At 51.2% G+C, this 26,909-nt stretch overlaps 1 protein-coding gene across 1 annotated transcript in view; it reads left to right on the top strand.

The window, feature by feature from the left end:
• Nucleotides 1-26,909, top strand: part of stk36 (serine/threonine kinase 36 (fused homolog, Drosophila)) — a 232,024-nt gene that overhangs the window by 195,831 nt on the left and 9,284 nt on the right. Inside the window, exons 16-19 of the mRNA XM_072485425.1 lie at nucleotides 6,579-6,686; nucleotides 17,184-17,276; nucleotides 17,397-17,491; nucleotides 18,162-18,225. Of these exons, the coding sequence (XP_072341526.1) occupies nucleotides 6,579-6,686; nucleotides 17,184-17,276; nucleotides 17,397-17,491; nucleotides 18,162-18,225 (360 nt within the window). The remainder of the gene's footprint in view (nucleotides 1-6,578; nucleotides 6,687-17,183; nucleotides 17,277-17,396; nucleotides 17,492-18,161; nucleotides 18,226-26,909) is intronic.

Below are 26,909 nucleotides of genomic sequence, written 5' to 3'. Positions count from 1 at the left end.
GGGCTGTCGGTGTTGAGAGGGGGGTGCTGTCGGTGTTGGGGAGGGGGAGTGGGGGCAGGGAAACATGGTTTGTTGGAAGGCAAGAGGGGAGTCTGAGTAGGCAGGTGTCTATCCAAAGCTGAGGATTTATATTTTTGGAATGATTCTTCCAAATTCATCGGATTTTTGAAGAATGAGAGGCGATCTTATTGAAATAGGAGCAGGAGGAGGCCATTCGGCCCTTCGAGCCTGCTCCGCCATTCATTATGATCATGGCTGATCATCCAACTCAATAGCCGAATCCCGCTTTCCCCCCATAGCCTTTGAGCCCTTTCGTCCAAAGTGCTGCATCTAAGTGATTCTTGAAAACATACAATATTTTGTCTCAACTACAGGCCAATCACTCTCTGGGTGAAGAAATTTCTCCTCATCTCTGAACGAAATGGTCTACCCAGTATCCTCAGACTGTGACCCCTGGTTCTGGACACCCCCCACCATTGGGACCATCCTTCCTGCATCTACCCTGTCTTGTCTTGTTTGAATTGTATAGATTTCTGTAAGATCCCCCTGTCGTTCTTCTGAACTCCAGCGAATATGATCCTAACTAACTATTACGATCCCAACGGTTGCTAGGATACTGGACAGAAACCCCAATATTTTACTTTAATTTTGTCAGACTGTGAGGAAAGGATTCCTGAGTGATTACACAAAGAAATAGGGGTGTGGTAGATTAAATCAGACTTTATTACTGACACAGTATTAAAATATCCTTGAGATTTGTTCCGACACCCTGGGCGGTCAATTCCTGCCCCACAGGCCCCGGAGTCCCAACACCAGTGAATTAACCAATAATTCTTATTAAAATTCCAAAAGCCTTTGGCCCTTGGCTGTCCAATAATTACACTCATCGGGTTTGTAACTTGAAACGCAATTACTGTTTATTTACAACAGGAATAATGCAGTAAATACAACTGGATAATCGCAAGCTAACCTTACTACCCCTTTAACTGTCCCACCCTCCACCCACAAACTCAAGACAGACAAATACGGCGGCGGGGGGGGGGGGGGGGGCGAAGGGTGTAAATAATACGGTTGAAGGTTCAAAGATAGTCTTTGCTTCCAATGGTGGTTCTTCAGTATGCTTTCCTCACAGCGCGCTGGCTGGTTAAAGTCTTTGGTTTGCAACCTGTAACGACCTTCTCTGTAGCTTAGAGATTTATTACTCACCGCTTTTCCTGGAGAGGCTCCTTTGCTTCACATCAAACTTTGCATTCAGTTCATGGTTTATTTCCAGGCCTCTGCCTTTTCTGCAGAGAGAGTTGGTCAGCTTGGATCAGCTTTTCCTGCAGAGAGAGAGTTGGTCGGGTCTGCCTTTGCTTTCACAGCCTGTAATGGTTCTCCTGGACATAGATTCATCCAGGTTCTCTGCCAGTTCAGAAACACAGTCTTTCTGGAGAAAAGCAGAGGCGAGAAGACAGCGATCTTTCATCGGGTCTGTCAGGAGTCAAACTGAACCCAAAAACTCAATTCCTGAAGCTCTGAAGCATTCCAGTGGTATCAGATCCAATCACCACCTGTTACTGGGCAGAACACAGCCCTCTGGGCCAATTAATTTGATGCCAGCAGAATTAATCAAACTGAGTCATCACTGATGCAGCCAGTCTCAATCAGATCAGCCTTATGGATCCTCCTGTTTGAAGTAAAGGTACAGGCTGCCTTACCTTAAAGTAATAGGTTCATTAAACATCCATGGATCAAAAATATAAAGCAAAAATAAAATAAAGAAATAAACAAGAACAAACAGGAAGGACGCTTAGATATAATACAAGAAAATAGTTTACAATTACCCCTTAAACAATGCTAATCAGTACAGTGACACAATAACCTTTAACTGCTATCTTTATTCCCAATAAACAACAAAACCATCTCCGCTCTCAATCCACTTGTAAATACAGTGAGCACTCAGGCATACCAGTTGTAAAGAGATGTCTTGGATACTTCACTTTGAACAAGAGAGATCTTTTGTCACTGCTTTAAAGAAAGAGATCTGACCTCCATCAGAGCAGTACAGGATCTCGAGTTGAAATCTTCAGAAACTGCCTTCATAGCTAGACTTCCAGCTCCCAACTAACTGAACTTCTTGGAAAGCAAATGCTCGTCTGTCTACGGGGAGGTCTTTAACTGAACTGTATCCAGAGCAGCTACTTCGCTTCTGTTCACACCCCAATCCAGAACCCAAACTGAACCCTCAACATCTGACTGCTTCAGCCCTTGGCTCCTCTAATTAACTGCACTGTCTCACTAACTGAACACAATGTCTCTAATTAAATACTCCACAGGGAACCCTAGTAATCCCAACAGAAAAATGCCTACGCCCAAGCTTTTATGATGCTTTAATTGCACCTCTGGCTCCCAAAAAGCTGAGCTGTCTACAAACCAGGATTGTGTAAAAAAGCGACTGCAGCAGTCGTACACACACTAGCCCAAGGTTTTAACCCTTACTATACCAAATAATAATTTTTATTAGTGTCACAGGTAGGCTTATATTCACACTGCAATGAAGCTACTGCACCAAATACATACCATACATCTGAAATTACAACATTCATCACACAGCTCAAACTCTCATCATACATCAGTCCCGCCATCCCAGAAATCAGTCTGGTAAACCTTCGCTGTAGTCCCTCTAGAGCAAGAACATCCTTCCTCAGATAAGGAGACTGCACACTACTCCAAGTGGGGCCTCAGCAAGGCCCTGTATAATTGCAGCAAGACATCCCTTCTCCTCTTCTTGAATCCTCTCGCTATGAAGGCCTGTATTTACCGCCGGCTGTACCTGCAGGCTTACCTTCAGTGACTGGTGTACAAAGACACCCAGATCTCATTGCACATTCCCCTCTCCCATAGCCAGTCAGTTAATAATCTACCTTCCTGTTTTTGCTACCAGAGTGGATAACCTCCCATTTATCCACATTATACTGCATCTACCATGCATGTGCCCACTCACTCAGCCTGTCCAAATTCCGCTGGAGCATCTCTGCATCCTCCTCACAGCTCCCCCTCAAACCCAACTTTGTGTCAAAAAGCAAATTTGGAGATATTCCATTTAGTTCCCTCATCTAAATCATTGATATATATTGTGAATAGCTGGGGTCCCAGCACCGATCCCTGCGGTACCCTACTTGTCACTGCCTGCCATTCGAAAATAAGACTGTTTATTCCTACTCTTTGTTTCTGTCTGCCAACCAGCTTTCTATCCATCTCAATACACTGCCCCCAAATCCCATGTGCTTTAATTTTACACAATAATATCTTATATGGGACTTTGTCAAAAGCCTTCTGAAAGTTCAAATATACCACACCAACTGGCTCCCCCTTGTCACTGTACTAGTTACATCCTCAAAGAATTGCAGTGGATTTGTCCTGCATGATTTCCCCTTTATGAATCAATGCTGACTGTCCGATCCTGCCACTGTTTTCTAAGTGCTCTGCTATAAAATCTTATTTGCTGGACTCTAGCACTTTACCCACTACCGACAGCAGGCTGACTGGTCTGTCATTCCCTGTTTTCTCTCTCACCTCCCTTTTGAAATAGTGGAGTGACATTAGCTACCCTCTAATCTGCAGGTTAGATCTACAGAATCTTGGAAGCTGACCACCAATGCATCCACTATTTCTCGGGCCAATTCCTTAAGTACTCTGGAATGTAGATTATCAGGCCCTGTGGATTTATCACCTTCAATCCCAATTGAGGATTCGATTACAGGAACAGGCTTGTTTTGCTGCAATTATACAGGGCCTTGGTGAGGCCACACCTGGGATATTGTGTGCATTTTTGGAAGGTTTAACAGACTGATTCCTGGGATGGCGGGACTGATGTATGAGGAGAGATTGAATCAGTTGGGATTGTATTTGCTGGAGTTCAGAAGTTTGAAGGCGGAACTCATAAAAACCTATAAAACACTTAACAGGACTGGACAGGGTAGATGCAGGAAGGATGTTCCCATGGTGGGGGGTGTCCAAAATCAGGGATCACAGTTTGAGGATTACGGGGGAGACCATTTAGGACAAAGATCAGGAGAAATTTCATCACCTGGAGAGTGGTCGGCCTGTGGAATTCATTACCACAGGAAGTATTTGAGTCCAAAACATTGTATGATTTCAAGAAGCAGTTAGATAAAGCATTTAGGGGATCAAAGGATATGGGGAAAAGTGGGATAAGTGAATTGGATAATCAGCCTTGATCATAATGAACAGCAGAATGGGCTTGAAGCGCAGAATAGCCTCCCCCTCCTCATTTTTTCTAAGTTTCGATATCCTTCACACCATTTCCTGACGAACAATGATTTCCTTCAGTTCCTCCCTCTCGCTAAACCCTGTGTTCCCCAACATTTTTGGTACGTTATTTGTGTCCTCCTCGGTGAAGACAGAACCAAAGTATGTATTGAGTTGATCGTAGCAGATTCTGCGGGTGCAGAAGAGCTCGACAGAATGGATGCTGAGAGGATGTGTCCCCCATCCTGGCGAGGGGGGAATCTAGGCGGAGGGGGGCACAGTTTCAGAATGAGGGTGTTATGGCCACCGCAAGGGGCATGGGGGATCATTCCCATGGGGCTGGTGGAATATATTACAATCCCAGACCCCAACAGTTGCCAGAATACTGGACAGAAACTCCAATATTTTATTTTTATTTTGTCAGACTGTGAGGAAAGGATTCCTCACTCCAGGAGAGATTTCACACAAAATAGGGATGTGGTAGATTAAAACAAACTTTATCACAGACACAGTATTAAAATATCTTTAACATCACACAAGAAAATGGCTCACAATTACTTGTTATGGTCCAGGGTATAGAGAACACCAAAGTGTATCATGGAGTTCACCTGGCCCACGACTTTTAATAGATTGTGGTTATGGGGAGCACAATGGCCTACTTTACGGGTGTGATGCAACAGATAGCTAAAGTACTTTTAAAACAAAACCATAGAACATAGCACATCGAACAGAACAGCACAGTACAGGCCCGACAGCCCACAATGTTGTGCCAAGCATTTATCCTAATCTAAGATCAACCTAACCTACACCCCTTCAATTTACTGCTGTCCATGTGCCTGTCTAAGAGTCCCTATGACTCTGACTCCACCACCTCTGCTGGAAGTGCATTCCACACACCCACCACTCTCTGTGTAAAGAACCGACCTCTGACATCTCCCCCACACCTTTCTCCAATCACCTTAAAATTATGTCCCCTCATGACAGCCATTTCCACCCTGGGGAAAAGTCTCTGGCTATCCACTCTCAATGCCTCTCATCACCTTGTACACCTCTATCAGGTCACCTCTCTGCCTTCTTCGCTCCAGTGAGAAAAGCCCTAGCTCCCTCAATCTTTCTTCATAAGACATGCTCTCCAGTCCAGGCAGCATCCTGGTAAATTTCCTCTGTACCCTCTCCAAAGCATCCACATCCTTCCTATAGTAAGGTGACCAGTACTGGACACAATATTCCAAGTGTGGTCTAACTAGGGTTTTATAAAGCTGCAGCAAAACCTCACAGCTCTTAAACTCAATCCCCCTGTTAATGAAAGCCAACACACCATACGCCTTCTTAACAAACCTATCAACCTGGGTGGCAACTTTGAGGGATCTATGTATGTGGACCCCAAGATCCCTCTGTTCCTCCACACTTCCAAGAATCCTGCCTTTAACTCTGTATTCGGCATTCAAATTCGACCTTCCAAAATTAATCACTTCACATTTATCAAGGTTGAACTCCATCTGCCACTTCTCAGCCCAGCTCTGCATCCTGTCAATGTCCTGTTGTAACCTGCAACAACCCTCAACACTATCTACAACTCCACCAACCTTCGTGTCATCGGCAAACTCTTGTGCCCATCCTAGCCAAATTCAGCATAAAGGTTGTAGGTCAGGTGGACTTCAGAACACACTTTGGAGTTTCTAACCCCTGGCCCATAACACTTGCTTAAGAGATGTTCTTTGGGACTGTTTTCAGAGACAGGCCTAAAGCCTGTCAGAGCAATGCAGAATCTCCAGCTGAAGTCTTCAGAAACTGTCTTCATGGTTTGACTTCCAGGAACCCACTGAACAATCTCTGCTAAAATGCCTGATCCCCTAGCTCCTCCCATTAGTTACCTCACCTTACCAAGCTGAAACACAATGTATCAAATTAACTACTCCACAGGGAACCCCGTTAATCCAAACAAAACTGCACTAGCCCAAGCTTTTACGATGCTTTAATTGCACCTCTGGATCCCAAAACCTTTCAAACCAGGATTCTTTACAAACACGACTGCAGCAGTCAAACTCACTAACCCAGGCTTCCTGCACCAAATACCTACAATAAAATATATCTGATATTCCTGCACCATCACACAAATATGAGTCCCTTATTCAGCGGGCAGAGGCACACCTAATAGGAATGATTTGGCGGAAGGTTAAAACCTGCAGCCAAGATTCGGATCATATTAAATGAGGAGGAGAGCCGGGTTCAATGTATAGTATGGCATATTGCACCTATTTCTTGTGATGTTTTGGAGGTGTATCTATGTTAAAACCGTAGGTGGTTTTGTTGTCTCGATGCAGATAGCTCAGTACATCAATGACATACTCTTCACAGTGGAGAACACGTCAGCCAGGACAAGATTCATCAAAGGAATCGAACAGCCCACACTGTGTCTCAACACACTAAAGGTATGACGCAGCAGTAGCATCACCAGGAAGTGTACAGGTATCATCCTGAGAAAGAGAGGGGATAGAGAGAGACACCAGTCAGTGTACAGATATCTCCCTGAGAGAGAGAGAGAGAGAGTGGACTGAGAGACACCAGTCAGTGTACAGATATCTCCCTGAAAGAGAAAGAGGACTGAGAGACCTGTCAGTGTACAGTTTTCTGCCTGAGAGAGAGGGGACTGAGAGACACCAGTCACTGTACAGATATTTCCCTGAGAGACAGGGGGGACTGAGAGACACCAGTCAGTGGACAAATATCTCCCTGAGAGAGAGAGGGGACTGAGAGACACCAGTCAGTGTACAGATATCTCCCTGTGGAAGAGGGAACGGAGAGATCGCAGTCAGTGTACAGATATATCCCCGAGAGAGTGGGGGACTGAGAGACACCAGTCAGTGTACAGATATCTCCCTGAGAGAGAGGGGACTGAGAGACACCAGTCAGTGTACAGATATCTCCCTGACAGTGAGGCGACACAGAGACACCAGTCAGTGTACAGATATTTCCCTGAGAGAGAGAGAGGGGGGGAACTGATAGACACCAGTCTATACAGCTATCTCCCTGAGAGAGAGCAAGTGGACTCAGAGACACCAGTCAGTGTACAGATATCTCCCCAAGAGAGGGAGGGGACTGAGAGACACCAGTTAGTGTACAGATACCTCCACGAGAAAGAGGACTGAGAGACACCAGTCAGTGTACAGATATCTGCCTGAGAGAGACGGGGTGACTGAGGGACACCAGTCAGTGGACGACATCTCCCTGACAGAGAGAGAGGACTGAGAGACATTAATCAGTGTACAGATATCTCCCTGTGGGAGAGGGAACGGAGAGACTGCAGTCAGTGTATAGATATCTCCGTGAAAGAGAGGGGGGACTGAGAGACACCAGTCAGTGTACAGATACCTCCCTGAGAGAGAGAGAGGGGGGACTGAGAGACACCAGTCAGTGTACAGATACCTCCCTGAGAGAGAGGACTGAGAGACACCAGTCAGTGTACAGATATCTCCCTGAGAGAGGGGGACTGAGAGACACCAGTCACTGTACAGATATCTCCCTGGGAGAGGGGGACTGAGAGACACCAGTCAGTATACAGATATCCCCCTGAGAGAGGGAGAGGGGGAACTGAGAGTCACCAGTCACTGCACAGATATCTCCGTGGGAGAGAGGGGACTGAGAGACACCAGTCAGTGTACAGATATCTCCCTGAGAGAGAGAGAGAGAGGGGACTGAGAGAAACCAGTCAGTGTACAGATATCTCCCTGAGAGAGAGAGGGGACTGGAAGACACCAGTCACTGTACAGATATCTCCCTGAGAGAGAGGGGACTGAGAGACACCAGTCAGTGTACAGATAGCTCCCAGAGAGAGAGAGGGGACTGAGAGACACCAGTCAGTGTACAGATATCTCCCTGAGAGAGAGGGGACTGAGAGACACCAGTCAGTATACACATATCTCCCTGAGAGAGACAGGGGACTGAGAGTCACCAGTCAGTGTACAGATATCTCCCTGAGAGAGAGAGGGGACTGGGAGACACCAGTCAGTGTACAGATACCTCCCTGAGAGAGAGGGGACTGAGAGACACTAGTCAGTGTACAGATATCTCCCTGAGAGAGAGAGAGAGAGAGGGGACTGAGAGACACCAGTCAGTGTACAGATATCTCCCTGAGAGAGAGAGGGAACTGAGAGACACCAGTCAGTGTACAGATAGCTCCCAGAGATAGAGAGGGGACTGAGAGACACCAGTCAGTGTACAGATATCTCCACGACAGAGAGGGGTCTGATAGACAGCAGTCAGTGTATAGATATCTCCCTGAGAGAGAGAGCGGGGACTGAGACACACCAGTCACTGCACAGATACCTCCGTGGGAGAGAGGAGACTGAGAGACACCAGTCAGTGTACAGATATCTCCCTGAGTGAGAGAGGGGACTCATGGACACCAGTCAGTGTACAGATATCTCCCTGAGAGAGAGAGGGGACTAAGAGACACCAGTCAGTGTGCAGATAGCTCCCAGAGAGAGAGAGAGAGGGGACTGAGAGACACCAGTCATGTGTACAGATATCTCCCTGAGAGAGAGGGGACTGAGAGACACCAGTCAGTGTACAGATATCTCCCTGAGTGAGAGAGGGGACTCAGGGACACCAGTCAGTGTACAGATATCTCCCTGAGAGAGAGAGGGGACTGAGAGACACCAGTCAGTGTACAGATATCTCCCTGAGAGAGAGAGAGGGGACTGAGAGACACCAGCCAGTAGACATATATCTCCCTGAGTGAGAGAGGGGACTCAGGGACACCAGTCAGTGTACAGATATCTCCCTGAGAGAGAGAGGGGACTGAGAGACACCAGTCAGTGTACAGATATCCCTGAGAGAGAGAGGGGACTGGAAGACACCAGTCACTGTACAGATATCTCCCTGAGAGAGAGGGGACTGAGAGACACCAGTCAGTGTACAGATAGCTCCCAGAGAGAGAGAGGGGACTGAGAGACACCAGTCAGTGTACAGATATCTCACTGAGAGAGAGAGGGGACTGGGAGACACCAGTCAGTGTACAAATACCTCCCTGAGAGAGAGGGGACTGAGAGACACCAGTCAGTGTACAGATAGCTCCCAGAGAGAGTGAGGGGACTGAGAGACACCAGTCAGTGTACAGATATCTCCCTAAGAGAGAGAGAGGGGACTGAGAGACACCAGTCAGTGCTGAGATATCTCCCTGAGTGAGAGGGGGGACTGAGAGTCACCAGTCAGTGTACAGATATCTCCCTGAGAGAGAGGGGGGACTGAGAGACGCCAGTCAGTGTACAGATATCTCCCTGAGAGAGAGTGGACTGGGAGACACCAGTCAGTGTACAGATATCTCCCTGAGAGAGAGAGAGAGGACTGAGAGACACCAGTCAGTGTACAGATATCTCCCTGAGAGAGAGGGGACTGAGAGACACCAGTCAGTGTACAGATATCTCCCTGAGAGAGAGGGGACTGAGAGACACCAGTCACTGTACAGATATCTCCCTGGGAGAGGGGGACTGAGAGACACCAGTCAGTATACAGATATCCCCCTGAGAGAGGGAGAGGGGGAACTGAGAGTCACCAGTCACTGCACAGATATCTCCGTGGGAGAGAGGGGACTGAGAGACACCAGTCAGTGTACAGATATCTCCCTGAGAGAGAGAGAGAGAGAGGGGACTGAGAGAAACCAGTCAGTGTACAGATATCTCCCTGAGAGAGAGAGGGGACTGGAAGACACCAGTCACTGTACAGATATCTCCCTGAGAGAGAGGGGACTGAGAGACACCAGTCAGTGTACAGATAGCTCCCAGAGAGAGAGAGGGGACTGAGAGACACCAGTCAGTGTACAGATATCTCCCTGAGAGAGAGGGGACTGAGAGACACCAGTCAGTATACACATATCTCCCTGAGAGAGACAGGGGACTGAGAGTCACCAGTCAGTGTACAGATATCTCCCTGAGAGAGAGAGGGGACTGGGAGACACCAGTCAGTGTACAGATACCTCCCTGAGAGAGAGGGGACTGAGAGACACCAGTCAGTGTACAGATATCTCCCTGAGAGAGAGAGAGGGGACTGAGAGACACCAGTCAGTGTACAGATATCTCCCTGAGAGAGAGAGGGAACTGAGAGACACCAGTCAGTGTACAGATAGCTCCCAGAGATAGAGAGGGGACTGAGAGACACCAGTCAGTGTACAGATATCTCCACGACAGAGAGGGGTCTGATAGACAGCAGTCAGTGTATAGATATCTCCCTGAGAGAGAGAGCGGGGACTGAGACACACCAGTCACTGCACAGATACCTCCGTGGGAGAGAGGAGACTGAGAGACACCAGTCAGTGTACAGATATCTCCCTGAGTGAGAGAGGGGACTCATGGACACCAGTCAGTGTACAGATATCTCCCTCAGAGAGAGAGGGGACTAAGAGACACCAGTCAGTGTGCAGATAGCTCCCAGAGAGAGAGAGAGAGGGGACTGAGAGACACCAGTCATGTGTACAGATATCTCCCTGAGAGAGAGGGGACTGAGAGACACCAGTCAGTGTACAGATATCTCCCTGAGTGAGAGAGGGGACTCAGGGACACCAGTCAGTGTACAGATATCTCCCTGAGAGAGAGAGGGGACTGAGAGACACCAGTCAGTGTACAGATATCTCCCTGAGAGAGAGAGAGGGGACTGAGAGACACCAGCCAGTAGACATATATCTCCCTGAGTGAGAGAGGGGACTCAGGGACACCAGTCAGTGTACAGATATCTCCCTGAGAGAGAGAGGGGACTGAGAGACACCAGTCAGTGTACAGATATCCCTGAGAGAGAGAGGGGACTGGAAGACACCACTCACTGTACAGATATCTCCCTGAGAGAGAGGGGACTGAGAGACACCAGTCAGTGTACAGATAGCTCTCAGAGAGAGGGGGGGGACTGAGAGACACCAGTCAGTGTACAGATATCTCCCTGAGAGAGAGGGGACTGAGAGACACCAGTCAGTATACACATATCTCCCTGAGAGAGACAGGGGACTGAGAGTCACCAGTCAGTGTACAGATATCTCACTGAGAGAGAGAGGGGACTGGGAGACACCAGTCAGTGTACAGATACCTCCCTGAGAGAGAGGGGACTGAGAGACACCAGTCAGTGTACAGATAGCTCCCAGAGAGAGTGAGGGGACTGAGAGACACCAGTCAGTGTACAGATATCTCCCTCAGAGAGAGAGAGGGGACTGAGAGACACCAGTCAGTGTTGAGATATCTCCCTGAGTGAGAGGGGGGACTGAGAGTCACCAGTCAGTGTACAGATATCTCCCTGAGAGAGAGAGGGGACTGAGAGACGCCAGTCAGTGTACAGATATCTCCCTGGGAGAGAGGGGACTGAGAGACACCAGTCAGTGTACAGATATCTCCCTGAGAGAGAGAGGGGACTGAGAGACACCAGTCAGTGTACAGATATCTCCCTGAGAGAGAGGGGACTGAGAGACACCAGTCAGTGTACAGATAGCTCCCAGAGAGAGAGAGGGGACTGAGAGACACCAGTCAGTGTACAGATATCTCCCTGAGAGAGAGAGAGGACAGAGAGACACCAGTCAGTGGAGAGATATCTCCCTGAGAGAGAGAGACGGGACTGAGAGACGCCAGTCAGTGTACAGATATCTCCCTGGGAGAGAGGGGACTGAGAGACACCAGTCAGTGTACAGATATCTCCCTGAGAGAGAGGGGACTGGGAGACACCAGTCAGTGTACAGTTATCTCCCTGAGAGAGAGAGAGGACTGGGAGACACCAGTCAGTGTACAGATATCTCCCTGAGAGAGAGGGGACTGAGAGACACCAGTCAGTGTACAGATATCTCCCTGAGAGAGAGAGGGGGGACTGAGACACCAGTCAGTGTACAGATATCTCCCTGAGAGAGAGAAGGGACTGAGAGACACCAGTCAGTGTACAGATATCTCCCTGAGAGAGAGAGGGGACAGAGAGACCAGTCAATGTACAGATATCTCCCTGAGAGAGAGGACTGAGAGACACCAGTCAGTGTACAGATATCTCCCTGAGAGAGAGTGGACTGGGAGACACCAGTCAGTGTACAGATATCTCCCTGAGAGAGAGGGGGGACTGAGACACCAGTCAGTGTACAGATATCTCCCTGAGAGAGAGAAGGGACTGAGAGACACCAGTCAGTGTACAGATATCTCCCTGAGAGAGAGAGGGGACAGAGAGACCAGTCAATGTACAGATATCTCCCTGAGAGAGAGAGAGAGGACTGAGAGACACCAGTCAGTGTACAGATATCTCCCTGAGAGAGAGGGGACTGAGAGACACCAGTCAGTGTACAGATATCTCCCTGAGAGAGAGGGGACTGAGAGACACCAGTCAGTGTACAGATATCTCCCTGAGAGAGAGGGGGGACTGAGAGACACCAGTCAGTGTACAGATATCTCCCTGAGAGAGAGGGGGGACTGAGAGACACCAGTCAGTGTACAGATATCTCCCTGAGAGAGAGGGGACTGAGAGACACCAGTCAGTGTACAGATATCTCCCTGAGAGAGAGAGGGGACAGAGAGACCAGTCAATGTACAGATATCTCGCTGAGAGAGAGGGGGGACTGAGAGACACCAGTCAGTGTACAGATATCTCCCTGAGAGAGAGAGGGGACTGAGAGACACCAGTCAGTGTACAGATATCTCCCGGAGAGAGAGAGAGGGGACTGAGAGACACCAGTCAGTGTACAGATATCTCCCTGAGAGAGGGGACTGAGAGACACCAGTCAGTGTACAGATATCTCCCTGAGAGAGAGAGGGGACTGAGAGACACCAGTCAGTGTAAAGATTTCTCCCTGAGAGAGGGGACTGAGAGACACCAGTCAGTGTACAGATATCTCCCTGAGCGAGAGAGGGGACTGAGAGACACCAGTCAGTGTCCAGATATCTCCCTGAGAGAGAGGGGGGACTGAGAGACACCAGTCAGTGTACAGATATCTCCCGGAGAGAGAGAGAGGGGACTGAGAGACACCAGTCAGTGTACAGATATCTCCCTGAGAGAGGGGACTGAGAGACACCAGTCAGTGTACAGATATCTCCCTGAGTGAGAGAGGGGACTATGAGACACCAGTCAGTGTACAGATTTCTCCCTGAGAGAGGGGACTGAGAGACACCAGTCAGTGTACAGATATCTCCCTGAGCGAGAGAGGGGACTGAGAGACACCAGTCAGTGTACAGATATCTCCCTGGGAGAGAGAGGGCACTGAGAGACACCAGTCAGTGTACAGATATCTCCCTGAGAGAGGGGACTGAGAGACACCAGTCAATGTACAGATATCTCCCTGAGAGAGAGAGGGGACTGAGAGACACCAGTCAGTGTACAGATATCTCCCTGAGAGAGAGAGGGGACTGAGAGACACCAGTCAGTGTCCAGATATCTCCCTGAGAGAGAGAGAGGGGACTGAGAGATACCAGTCAATGTACAGATATCTCCCTGAGAGAGAGTGGACTGAGAGACACCAGTCAGTGTACAGATATCTCCCTGAGAGAGAGAGGGGGAACTGAGAGACACCAGTCAGTGTACAGATATCTCCCTGAGAGAGAGTGGACTGGGAGACACCATTCAGTGTACAGATATCTCCCTGAGAGAGGGGACTGAGAGACACCAGTCAGTGTACAGATATCTCCCTGAGAGAGAGGGGACTGAGAGACACCAGTCAGTGTACAGATATCTCCCTGAGAGCGAGAGGGGACTGAGAGACACCAGTCAGTGCACAGATATCTCCCTGAGAGAGAGAGGGGACTGAGAGACACCAGTCAGTGCACAGATATCTCCCTGAGAGAGAGAGGACTGAGAGACACCAGTCAGTGTACAGATATCTCCCTGAGAGAGAGAGGGGACTGAGAGACACCAGTCAGTGTACAGATATCTCCCCGAGAGAGAGAGGGGACTGAGAGACACCAGTCAGTGTACAGATATCTCCCTGAGAGGGAGGGGACTGAGAGACACCAGTCAGTGTACAGATATCTCCCTGAGAGAGAGAGGGGACTGAGAGACACCAGTCAGTGTACAGATATCTCCCTGAGAGAGAGGGGACTGAGAGACACCAGTCAGTGAACAGATATCTCCCTAAGAGAGAGGGGACTGAGAGACACCAGTCAGTGTACAGATCTCTCCCTGAGAGAGAGAGGGGACTGAGAGACACCAGTCAGTATACAGATATCTCCCTGAGAGAGAGGGGACTGAGAGACACCAGTCAGTGTACAGATATCTCCCTGAGAGCGAGAGGGGACTGAGAGACACCAGTCAGTGCACAGATATCTCCCTGAGAGAGGGGACTGAGAGACACCAGTCAGTATACAGATATCTCCCTGAGAGCGGGGACTGAGAGACACCAGTCAGTATACAGATATCTCCCTGAGAGAGAGGGGACTGAGAGACACCAGTCAGTGTACAGATATCTCACTGAGAGCGAGAGGGGACTGAGAGACACCAGTCAGTGCACAGATATCTCCCTGAGAGAGAGAGGGGACTGAGAGACACCAGTCAGTGTACAGATATCTCCCTGAGAGAGAGAGGGGACTGAGAGACACCAGTCAGTGTACAGATATCTCCCTGAGAGGGAGGGGACTGAGAGACACCAGTCAGTGTACAGATATCTCCCTGAGAGAGAGAGGGGACTGAGAGACACCAGTCAGTGTACAGATATCTCCCTGAGAGAGAGGGGACTGAGAGACACCAGTCAGTGTACAGATATCTCCCTGCGAGAGAGGGGACTGAGAGGCACCAGTCAGTGTACAGATATCTCCCTGAGAGAGAGGGGACTGAGAGACACCAGTCAGTGTACAGATATCTCCCTGAGAGAGAGAGGGGACTGAGAGACACCAGTCAGTGTACAGATATCTCCCTGAGAGAGAGGGGACTGAGAGGCACCAGTCAGTGTACAGATATCTCCCTGAGAGAGAGAGGACTGAGAGACACCAGTCAGTGTACAGATATCTCCCTGAGAGAGAGAGGGGACTAAGAGACACCAGTCAGTGTACAGATATCTCCCTGAGAGTGAGAGGACAGAGAGACACCAGTCAGTGTACAGATATCTCCCCGAGAGAGAGAGGGGACTGAGACACACCAGTCAGTGTACAGATATCTCCCTGAGAGGGAGGGGACTGAGAGACACCAGTCAGTGTACAGATATCTCCCTGAGAGAGAGAGGGGACTGAGAGACACCAGTCAGTGTACAGATATCTCCCTGAGAGAGAGAGGGGACTGAGAGACACCAGTCAGTGTACAGATATCTCCCTGAGAGAGGGAGGGGACTGAGAGACACCAGTCAGTGTACAGATATCTCCCTGAGAGAGAGAGGGGACTGAGAGACACCAGTCAGTGTACAGATATCTCCCCGAGAGAGAGAGGGGACTGAGAGACACCAGTCAGTGTACAGATATCTCCCTGAGAGAGAGAGGGGACTGAGAGACACCAGTCAGTGTACAGATATCTCCCTGAGAGGGAGGGGACTGAGAGACACCAGTCAGTGTACAGATATCTCCCTGAGAGAGAGAGGGGACTGAGAGGCACCAGTCAGTGTACAGATATCTCCCTGAGAGAGAGGGGACTGAGAGGCACCAGTCAGTGTACAGATATCTCCCTGAGAGAGAGGGGACTGAGAGACACCAGTCAGTGTACAGATATCTCCCTGAGAGAGAGAGGGGACTGAGAGGCACCAGTCAGTGTACAGATATCTCCCTGAGAGAGAGGGGACTGAGAGGCACCAGTCAGTGTACAGATATCTCCCTGAGAGTGAGAGGGGACTGAGAGACACCAGTCAGTGTACAGATATCTCCCTGAGAGAGAGAGGGGACTGAGAGGCACCAGTCAGTGTACAGATATCTCCCTGAGAGAGAGAGGGGACTGAGAGACACCAGTCAGTGTACAGATATCTCCCTGAGAGAGTGTGGGGGGACTGAGAGACACCAGTCAGTGTACAGATATCTCCCTGAGAGAGAGGGGACTAAGAGACACCAATCAGTGTACAGATATCTCCCCGAGAGAGAGGGGACTGAGAGACACCAGTCAGTGTACAGATATCTCCCTGAGAGAGAGAGGGGACTGAGAGACACCAGTCAGTGTATAGATATCTCCCTGAGAGAGAGAGGGGACTGAGAGACACCAGTCAGTGTACAGATATCTCCCTGAGAGTGAGAGGACAGAGAGACACCAGTCAGTGTACAGATATCTCCCTGAGAGAGAGAGGGGACTAAGAGACACCAGTCAGTGTACAGATATCTCCCTGAGAGAGAGGGGACTGAGAGACACCAGTCAGTGTACAGATATCTCCCTGAGAGAGAGGGGACTGAGAGACAACAGTCAGTGTACAGATATCTCCCTGAGAGAGTGAGGGGACTGAGAGACACCAATCAGTGTACAGATATCTCCCTGAGAGAGAGAGGGGACTGAGAGACACCAGTCAGTGTACAGATATCTCCCTGAGAGAGAGAGGGGACTGAGAGACACCAGTCAGTGTACAGATATCTCCCTGAGAGAGAGGGGACTGAGAGACACCAGTCAGTGTGCAGATATCTCCCTGAGAGAGAGAGGGGACTGAGAGACACCAGTCAGTGTACAGATATCTCCCTGAGAGGGGGGACAGAGACTCCAGTCAGTGTACAGATATCTCCCTGAGAGAGAGGGGACTGAGAGACACCAGTCAGTGTGCAGATATCTCCCTGAGAGAGATAGGGGACTGAGAGACACCAGTCAGTGTACAGATATCTCCCCGAGAGAGAGAGGACTGAGAGACACCAGTCAGTGTACAGATATCTCCCTGAGAGGGGGGACTGAGAGACACCAGTCAGTGTACAGATATCTCCCTGAGAGGGAGAGGGGACTGAGAGACACCAGTCAGTGTACAGATATCTCCCTGAGAGAGAGGGCACTGAGAGACACCATTTGATTCAGATTATCTGAGACTTGGGGTTTTGTTTCTTCAGGTTCTGTACTCCTGCTGTGAAGTGAGTAAAGCTCCCTGTCAGCTTCTGGTGGACCAGGCCCTAAACAGCTTGTTACTGCTCCTTCAGTGCAAGGTTAGTATTACTGAAGATTCTCTGACTGGAACACTGTTCTGTCCCCTCGGCCCGGGCTTCACACTTTGTTAGATGTATTGTCCTTTCCCTCTCTAATGTGCTTCTCTCTGTCGTCTGTAGTTGTGTCCTGAGGATGCCATTCTGTCTCAGACCGTGGAAGTGACTCTCTACCTCTTGTCGATTGTGGCCATTCAGTTGGATCATGTGCCTGAACCGTGAGTTCCTCCTGTGACAGTCCCTGGACAGTCTGAGTGTTCTCCACCTGCTGCTCTCCCTGTGCCGCAGCAACTGGACAAAGCCTCTCGTAATTTGCTGTGGAAAGATGCATCAGGGCTTCGAGGAGGGATGCGTGTGAAAGTGGGAGAACGGGCATGCCAACATCATCAGACCAGCATGTGTGTTTGTGAGGGTGTGCCCTCGCGCCTGCATCCATGTTTGTGTGTGCGTGAGTGTCACTGCATATTGTTGTGTGTGCATTCACGTCTCCCTGCACGCATAGGTTCAATTATGTGCCAGAATGCCTGGCTGTCTGCGTGTGTGCGCGCGTGTGCCACTGTGCAAGCACATACATGCGTGGCCCTGAGTGTGTGCCCCTCTCAGTGTGTACATGCGTACACATGTGTTTGTGTATGGGTGTGCGCGTTTGTGTGTAGACGCGCATGTTTGTGTGTCCGTGCGTGTGTCTGGGGCGGGGCGTGCTTGTCCCTGTGGTGTCCTGTGTACTGAGGGAGCGCCGCACTGTTGGAGGGCCCGTGCCGCAACAGTGATGTCAGGAGCCTGTGAGGTGAGAGGCAAGACGAGTCTCTGCCCTCGATGAACAGGTGTGTTGGTTAAATGTCAGCCCCCTCCATTCAGGCTCTCTCACGCTCTCTCTCCTTGTTGCAGATTGGAGCAGTCAGTTGGTATCATTACATCAATCTTCCTGCAATCTTGCACACCTGCCCACACGGTAAGTTAAACTTTTATTACTGCTCCTGGTGAAAGGAGGGAGAATCAATGGCGAGAGGACAGGGAAACCCACTGAGCACAGGACGCTCCTGTTAATGAGAAAAGACCTGCCCCAGCCCCGTGACACCATTCTGTGTGAGCTTCATACTCTTTCCCTACTGAGGCAGCGCCGCACTGTCAGAGATTCAGTAACGAGGGAGTGCTGCACTGACAGAGGGTCAGTACTGAGGGAGCGCTGCACTGTCAGAGGGTCAGTACTGAGGGAGTGCTGCACTGTCGGAGGCTGAGTACTGAGGGAGTGCTGCACTGTCAGAGGGTCAGTACTGAGGGAGCGCTGCACTGTCAGGGGGTCAGTACTGAGGGAGCGCTGCACTGTCAGGGGGTCAGTACTGAGGGAGTGCTGCACTGTCGGAGGCTGAGTATTGAGGGAGTGCTGCACTGTCAGAGGGTCAGTACTGAGGGAGTGCCGCACTGTCAGAGGGACAGTACTGAGGGAGTGCCGCACTGTCAGAGGGTCAGTACTGAGGGAGCGCCGCACTGTCAGAGATTCAGTACTGAGGGAGTGCTGCACTGACAGAGGGTCAGTACTGAGGGAGCGCTGCACTGTCAGAGGGTCAGTACTGAGGGAGTGCTGCACTGTCGGAGGCTGAGTACTGAGGGAGTGCTGCACTGTCAGAGGGTCAGTACTGAGGGAGCGCTGCACTGTCAGGGGGTCAGTACTGAGGGAGCGCTGCACTGTCAGGGGGTCAGTACTGAGGGAGTGCTGCACTGTCGGAGGCTGAGTATTGAGGGAGTGCTGCACTGTCAGAGGGTCAGTACTGAGGGAGTGCCGCACTGTCAGAGGGTCAGTACTGAGGGAGTGCCGCACTGTCAGAGGGTTAGTGCTGAGGGAGCGCCGCACTGTCAGAGGGTCAGTACTGAGGGAGCGCCGCACTGTCAGAGGGTCAGTACTGAGGGAGTGCCGCACTGTCAGAGGGTCAGTACTGAGGGAGTGCCGCACTGTCAGAGGGTCAGTACTGAGGGAGTGCCGCACTGTCAGAGGGTCAGTACTGAGGGAGCGCCGCACTGTCGGGGGTTAGTGCTGAGGGAGCACCGCACTGTCAGAGGGTCAGTACTGAGGGAGCGCCGAACTGTCAGAGGGTCAGTACTGAGGGAGCGCTGCACTGTCAGGGGGTCAGTACTGAGGGAGTGCCGCACTGTCAGAGGGTCAGTACTGAGGGAGTGCCGCACTGTCGGAGAGTCGGTGAGAGGACGTACTGTGGGGGCTGGTTTAGCTCAGTTGGCTGGTCAGCTGCCTTGTGATGGAGAACAAGGCCAACAGCGTGGGTTCAATTCCTGTACCGCTGAGGTTATTCATGAAGGCTCAGCCTTCTCGATCACCACCGATCAGCTCTCCCCCTCAAAGGGGAAAGCAGCCTGTGGCCATCTGGGACTCTGGTGACTTTATTTTACTTTAATAACTGAGGGAGCGCCGCACTGTCGGGGGTTAGTGCTGAGGGAGCGCCGCACTGTCAGAGGGTCAGTACTGAGGGAGTGCGCACTGTCAGAGGGTCAGTACTGAGGGAGTGCCGCACTGTCAGAGGGTCAGTACTGAGGGAGTGCCGCACTGTCAGAGGGTCAGTACTGAGGGAGCGCCGCACTGTCGGGGGTTAGTGCTGAGGGAGCACCGCACTGTCAGAGGGTCAGTACTGAGGGAGTACCGCACTGGCAGAGGGTCAGTACTGAGGGAGCGCCGCAGTGTCAGAGGGTCAGTACTGAGGGAGTGCCGCACTGTCAGAGGGTCAGTACTGAGGGAGTGCCGCACTGTCAGAGGGTCAGTACTGAGGGAGTACCGCACTGTCAGAGGGTCAGTACTGAGGGAGCGCCGAACTGTCAGAGGGTCAGTGCTGAGGGAGTGCTGCACTGTTGGACGGTCAGTACTGAGGGAATGCCGCACTGTCAGAGGGTCAGTACTGAGGGAGCACCGCACTGTCAGAGGGTCAGTACTGAGGGAGCTAAGAGGGTTATACCTTGGGATCCCTCAAGTGAATGTGAAAGGTCCCAGAGAGGAGGGGGTTGAGATCCCCCTCCCGCAGTGTTCTGGGTCTATGCTTATCCCTCACCCGATATCATGTCACCCTCTGTGCACTAATTTACATCTGCAGCTCCTACAAGGCAGCCCGCTGGGTTTTAAAAAACTAGTCCAGACTGATGGGGAATAGCCTCTTGGGGAAAGGGAACAGCTCAAGCCAAGTCTGTGCCACCACATTTGGCTCTGCTGGACAGCAGGGGAGGAAAAGGGCGAGCTATAGTGGTGGGAGATTCAATAGCGAGGAGAAATGACAGGTGTTAGTGTGGCCGCAAACTCAACTCCACAATGGTAGGCTGCCTCCTTGATTTAGAAAACTTGTTTTTTGATTTTTTTTTCCAGTTAAGGGGCAATTTGAGCGTGGCCAATCCACCTCCCCTGCACATCCTTGGCTTGTGGGGGTGAGACCCACGTAAATACCGGGAGAATGTGCAAACTCCACGCGGTCAGTGACCCGGGGCCGGGATCGAACCTGGAACCTCGGTGCCGTGAAACAGCAGTGCTAACCACTGCCCCACCGTGCCGCCCCTGCTGCCTCCTTGATGCCAGGGTCAAGGATGTCACGGAGCGGCTACAGGGCATTCTTAAAGGGGAGGAATTCTTAAAATACACCCAGAAGAGCTTTTTAATGCCAGTCCACAGCAAGTCCGACAAGGGAGGAGACACTGCTGGTCTAGTTTTAGGGAATGAAGCCAGGCAAGCAGTTGCAGCTTTAGTGAGGGAGCATTTTGGAAACAGTGATCATAACTCACTAGAATTTAAGGTCGTTTTATGGACATGGATAAAGAGAGACTGGAAATCAAGGTTCTTAATTGGGGGACAGCCAATTTTAATAAAATACGACCGGATCTGTCCAAAGGTAACTGGGAGCAGCTACTTGGAGGAAAATGTACATATCAGAGCAGTGGGATTCATTCAAAAAGGAAGTAGAGAGAGTACAGGGCCAACATGTGGGGGCAATATGTCCAGAGAACATTAGATGTCAAGGGATATCCAGGGCTGGATAAGGAAAAAAAGGGAGGCTATGGCAGATACCGAGGGCTCAAAATAGCAGAAGCACCAAAGGAATTTAGAAAGTGCAGTGGGTTACTGAAGAAAGAAATTAGGAGGGTGAAGAGGGGATATGGAAAAGCACTGGCGGATAAAATAAAGGAAAATCCAAAGGTGTTTTAGAAGTATATTAAGGGTGAGAAGTTAACCAGGATAAGAGTAGGGCCCACTAAGGACCAAAGTGGCAATTTGTGTGTGGAGCTGGAAGATATAGTTTAAGTTTGAAATGAGTACTTACATCTGTGTTCACAAAGCAGACGGATGATGTAGGTATAGAAATCAGGGAGGTGCATTATGAATAACTTGAGCGACTTAACATTGAGAGGGAGGAGGTATTAACAGTTTTAGTGTGCCTTAAAGTGGATAAGTCCCCGGGGCCAGATGAGATGTAACCCAGGCTGCTATAGGAGGTAAGGGAGGAGAGTGCAGTGGATCTGACAACTTTCAAATCTTCTCTGGCCACAGGAGAGGTGCTAGAGGACTGGAGGACAGCTAATGTGGTGACATTATTCAAGATAGGGAATAGGGGTGAACCAGGAAATTACAGGCCTGTGAGTCTAACTTATGTGGTAGGGAAACTACTGGAAAAAATTCTGAGGGACAGAATTAATCTCCCTCCACTTGCAGAGGCAAGGTTTAATCAAGGATAGTCAGCGTGGTTTTGTCAACGGGAGATCACGTCTTACAAATTTGATTGAATTTGTCGAGTTGGTGACTAGGTGTAGTGCGGTTGATGTAGTCTACATGGACTCCAGGAAGGCTTTTGCCAAGGTCCCGCATGGGAGGCTGATGAAGAAGGTGAGAGCCCCCTTGGGATCCAGGGCAAGTTGGCAAATAGGATCCAAACTGATTCAGTGACAGGAGGCAGAGGGTGAAGGTCGAAGGTTGTTTTGGTGACTGGAAGCATGTGTCCAATGACGTTCCGCAGGGATCAGTGCCGGGCCCTTTGTTTGTAGTGTACATTAATAGCCTCGATGTTAATATAGGAGGTATGATAAGTAAGTTTGCAGATGGCACAAAAATTGGCGGTGTGGCAAATAGTGAGGAGCAAAGCCACAGATTACAGCAGTGCCCGGGGACCCATTTTTACCAACTGACCGACCTTCGCGACCATCGCCGGCCGACCTTCGCGACCATCGCCGGCCGGCCTTCGCGACCCTCGCCGGCCGGCCTTCGCGACCCACACCGGCCGACCTTCACCACCCACGCCTGCCGACGTTCGCGACCCACGCCGGCCGACGTTCGCGACCCACGCCGGCCGACGTTCGCGACCCACGCCGGCCGACCTTCGCGGCCCACGCCGGCCGACCTTCGCAGCCCACGCCGGCCGACCTTCGCAGCCCACGCCTGCCGACGTTCGCGGCCCACGCCAACCGACCTTCGCGACCCACACCTGCTGACCTTCGCGACCCACGCCGGCCGACCTTCGCGGCCCACGTCGGCCGAAATTCGCGACACACGCCGTCCGATCTTCGCGATCCAGGCCGGCCGACCTTCGCGACCCACGCCTGCCGACCTTCGCGACCCACGCCTGCCGACCTTCGCCACCCACGCCTGCCGACCTTCGCCACCCACGCCTGCCGACCTTCGCCACCCACGCCAGCCGACCTTCGCCACCCACGCCTGCCGACCTTCGCCACCCACGCCTGCCGACCTTCGCGTCCCAAGCCAGCCGACCTTCGCGACCCACGCCGGCCGACCTTCGTGACCCACGCCGGCCGACCTTCGCGACCCACGCCGGCCGACCTTCGCGACCCACGCCGGCCGACCTTCGCGACCCACGCCGGCCGACCTTCGCGACCCACGCCTGCCGACCTTCGCGACCCACGCCGGCCGACCTTCGCGACCCACGCCGGCCGACCTTCGCGACCCACGCCGGCCGACCTTCGCGACCCACGCCGGCCGACCTTCGTGACCCACGCCATCCGACCTTCGCGATCCAGGCCTGCCGACCTTCGCGACCCACGCCATCCGACCTTCGCGACCCAGGCCTGCCGACCTTCGCGACCCACGCCGGCCGACCTTCGCGACCCACGCCGGCCGACCTTCGCGACCCACGCCTGCCGACCTTCGCGGCTCACGCCGGCCAACCTTCGCGGCACACGCCGGCCGACCTTCGCGACCCACGCCTGCTGACCTTCGTGACCCACGCCGGCCGACCTTCGCGGCCCACGCCGGCCGACCTTCACTACCCACGCCGGCCGACCTTCGCGACCCACGTCACCCGACCTTCACTACCCACGCCGGCCGACCTTCGCGACCCACGCCGGCCGACCTTCGCGACCCACGCCGGCCGACCTTCGCGACCCACGCCGGCCGACCTTCGCGACCCACGCCGGCCGACCTTCGCGACCCACGCCGGCCGACCTTCGCGACCCACTCCGGCCGACCTTCGCGACCCACGCCGGCCGACCTTCACGACCCATGCCGGCCGACCTTCACGACCCATGCCGGCCGACCTTCACGACTCACCATTTTCTCTTGCCTTGTTTGTTGCTGACAAAAATGGAATAAATAGTTTTAGGTCCCTTTGGCCCCAATGGTCCCTTTGGCCCCCCGAACTTGGGGAAAAAAAGGCTGCGACCAGATTAAAAACAAATGCGACTGCACTGCGCATGCGCAGCGATGCTCGGGCACGCATGCGTAGTGTGGCCAAATTTTTAAAATCTGTTCCTGGCCATATTGAAGGCCGCTCGCAGCCGGCATTATTAAAAGCCGGCTGTTGCGCGCGGATTTGCGCGATCAGGAGCGCCATGACGGATGGCTCCGCGACCTTCCCGACACCCGCCCACTGGTTGCGCGCCCGAGTTTGACAATGCCAGGATTACAGGACAGTATAGACGGGGCCGGTCAGATGGGCAGAAGAATTTGCCAATGAAAATTGTGAAGTTGTGAATTTTGGGAGGACTAACGAGGCAAGAGAAGGTACAATGACTGATAGAATGCGAGGAAGCACAGAGGATCAGAGGGACCTTGCTGCGCAGCTTCGCACATCCCTAAAGACAGCAGGACAGGTAGATAAGGTGGTGAAGAAGGCCGATGGGATTCTTGCCTTTATGAACTGAGGCAGTGAATATAAGAGCAGGGAGGTTACGATGGAGCTGTATAAACACTGGTTAGGCCCCAGCTGGAGTACTGTGTACAGATCTGGTCACCACACTAAAGGGAGGATGTGATTGCACTGGAGAGGGTGCAGAGGAGATTCACCACGATGTTGCCTGGGCAAGAGCGTTACAGCAATGGAGAGAGATTGGAGAGACTGGGATTGTTTTCCCTGGAGCAGAGAAGGGTGAGAGGTGGGGCTGAGGGGACAGATTGAATGTGTAACATTGAGGGACAGATTGAGTGTGTAACATTGAGGGACAGATTGAGTGTGTAACATTGGGGGACAGATTGAGTGTGTAACATTGAGGGACAGATTGAGTGTGTAACATTGAGGGACAGATTGAGTGTGTAACATTGAGGGACAGATTGAGTGTGTAACATTGGGGGACAGATTGAGTGTGTAACATTGAGGGACAGATTGAGTGTGTAACATTGAGGGACAGATTGAGTGTGTAACATTGAGGGACAGATTGAGTGTGTAACATTGAGGGACAGATTGAGTGTGTAACATTGGGGGACAGATTGAGTGTAACATTGGGGGACAGATTGAGTGTAACATTGGGGGACAGATTGAGTGTGTGACATGGGGGGACAGATTGAGTGTAACATTGGGGGACAGATTGAGTGTAACATTGGGGGACAGATTGAGTGTAACATTGAGGGACAGATTGAGTGTGTAACATTGGGGGACAGATTGAGTGTGTAACATTGGGGGACAGATTGAGTGTGTGACATGGGGGACAGATTGAGTGTGTAACATTGAGGGACAGATTGGGTGTGTAGCATTGGGGGACAGATTGAGTGTGTAACATGGGGGGACAGATTGAGTGTGTAACATTGGGGGACAGATTGAGTGTGTGACATGGGGGACAGATTGAGTGTGTAACATTGAGGGACAGATTGAGTGTGTAACATTGAGGGACAGATTGAGTGTGTAACATTGGGGGACAGATTGAGTGTGTAACATTGAGGGACAGATTGAGTGTGTAACATTGAGGGACAGATTGAGTGTGTAACATTGGGGGACAGATTGAGTGTGTAACATTGAGGGACAGATTGAGTGTGTAACATTGGGGGACAGATTGAGTGTAACATTGGGGGACAGATTTAGTGTAACATTGAGGGACAGATTGAGTGTAACATTGGGGGACAGATTGAGTGTGTGACATGGGGGGACAGATTGAGTGTAACATTGGGGGACAGATTTAGTGTAACATTGAGGGACAGATTGAGTGTAACATTGGGGGACAGATTGAGTGTGTGACATGGGGGGACAGATTGAGTGTAACATTGGGGGACAGATTGAGTGTAACATTGAGGGACAGATTGAGTGTGTAACATGGGGGGACAGATTGAGTGTGTAACATGGGGGGACAGATTGAGTGTGTAACATTGGGGGACAGATTGAGTGTGTGACATGGGGGACAGATTGAGTGTAACATGGGGGGACAGATTGAGTGTGTAACATTGGGGGACAGATTGAGTGTGTAACATTGAGGGACAGATTGAGTGTGTGACATGGGGGCAGATTGAGTGTGTAACATTGGGGGACAGATGGAGTGTGTGACATGGGGGGTCAGATTGAGTGTGTGACATGGGGGGTCAGATTGAGTGTGTGACATGGGGGGACAGATTGAGTGTTTAACATGGGGGTGCAGATTGAGTGTAACATTGAGGGACAGACTGAGTGTGTAACATTGAGGGACAGATTGAGTGTAACATTGAGGGACAGATTGAGTGTGTAACATGGGGGGGCAGATTGAGTGTGTAACATGGGGGGACAGATTGAGTGTAACATTGAGGGACAGATGGAGTGTGTAACATTGGGGGACAGATTGAGTGTAACATTGAGGGACAGATTGAGTGTAACATTGGGGGACAGATTGAGTGTGTGACGTGGGGGGACAGATTGAGTGTAACATGGAGGGACAGATTGAGTGTAACATGGGGGGACAGATTGAGTGTAACATTGGGGGACAGATTGAGTGTAACATTGAGGGACAGATTGAGTGTGTAACATTGGGGGACAGATTGAGTGTAACATGGGGGCAGATTGAGTGTGTAACATTGGGGGACAGATTGAGTGTGTCACATTGGGGGACAGATTGAGTGTGTGACATGGGGGCACAGATTGAGTGTGTGACATGGGGGGCAGATTGAGTGTGTGACATGGGGGCACAGATTGAGTGTGTGACATGGGGGGCAGATTGAGTGTGTAACATTGGGAGACAGATTGAGTGTGTCACATTGGGGGACAGATTGAGTGTGTAACATGGGGGGACAGATTGAGTGTGTGACATGGGGGGCAGATTGAGTGTGTAACATGGGGGGACAGATTGAGTGTGTGACATGGGGGACAGATTGAGTGTGTAACATTGGGGGACAGATTGAGTGTGTAATATTGAGGGACAGATTGGGTGTGTAACATTGGGGGACAGATTGAGTGTGTAACATTGGGGGAT

The sequence above is a fragment of the Scyliorhinus torazame genome, chromosome 19 (genome assembly GCF_047496885.1).
Source record: "Scyliorhinus torazame isolate Kashiwa2021f chromosome 19, sScyTor2.1, whole genome shotgun sequence".
Taxonomy (NCBI): Eukaryota; Metazoa; Chordata; class Chondrichthyes; order Carcharhiniformes; family Scyliorhinidae; genus Scyliorhinus; species Scyliorhinus torazame.
The sequence above is the reverse complement of the archived record's forward strand: the minus strand, read 5'-3'. Positions and strand labels throughout refer to the sequence as shown.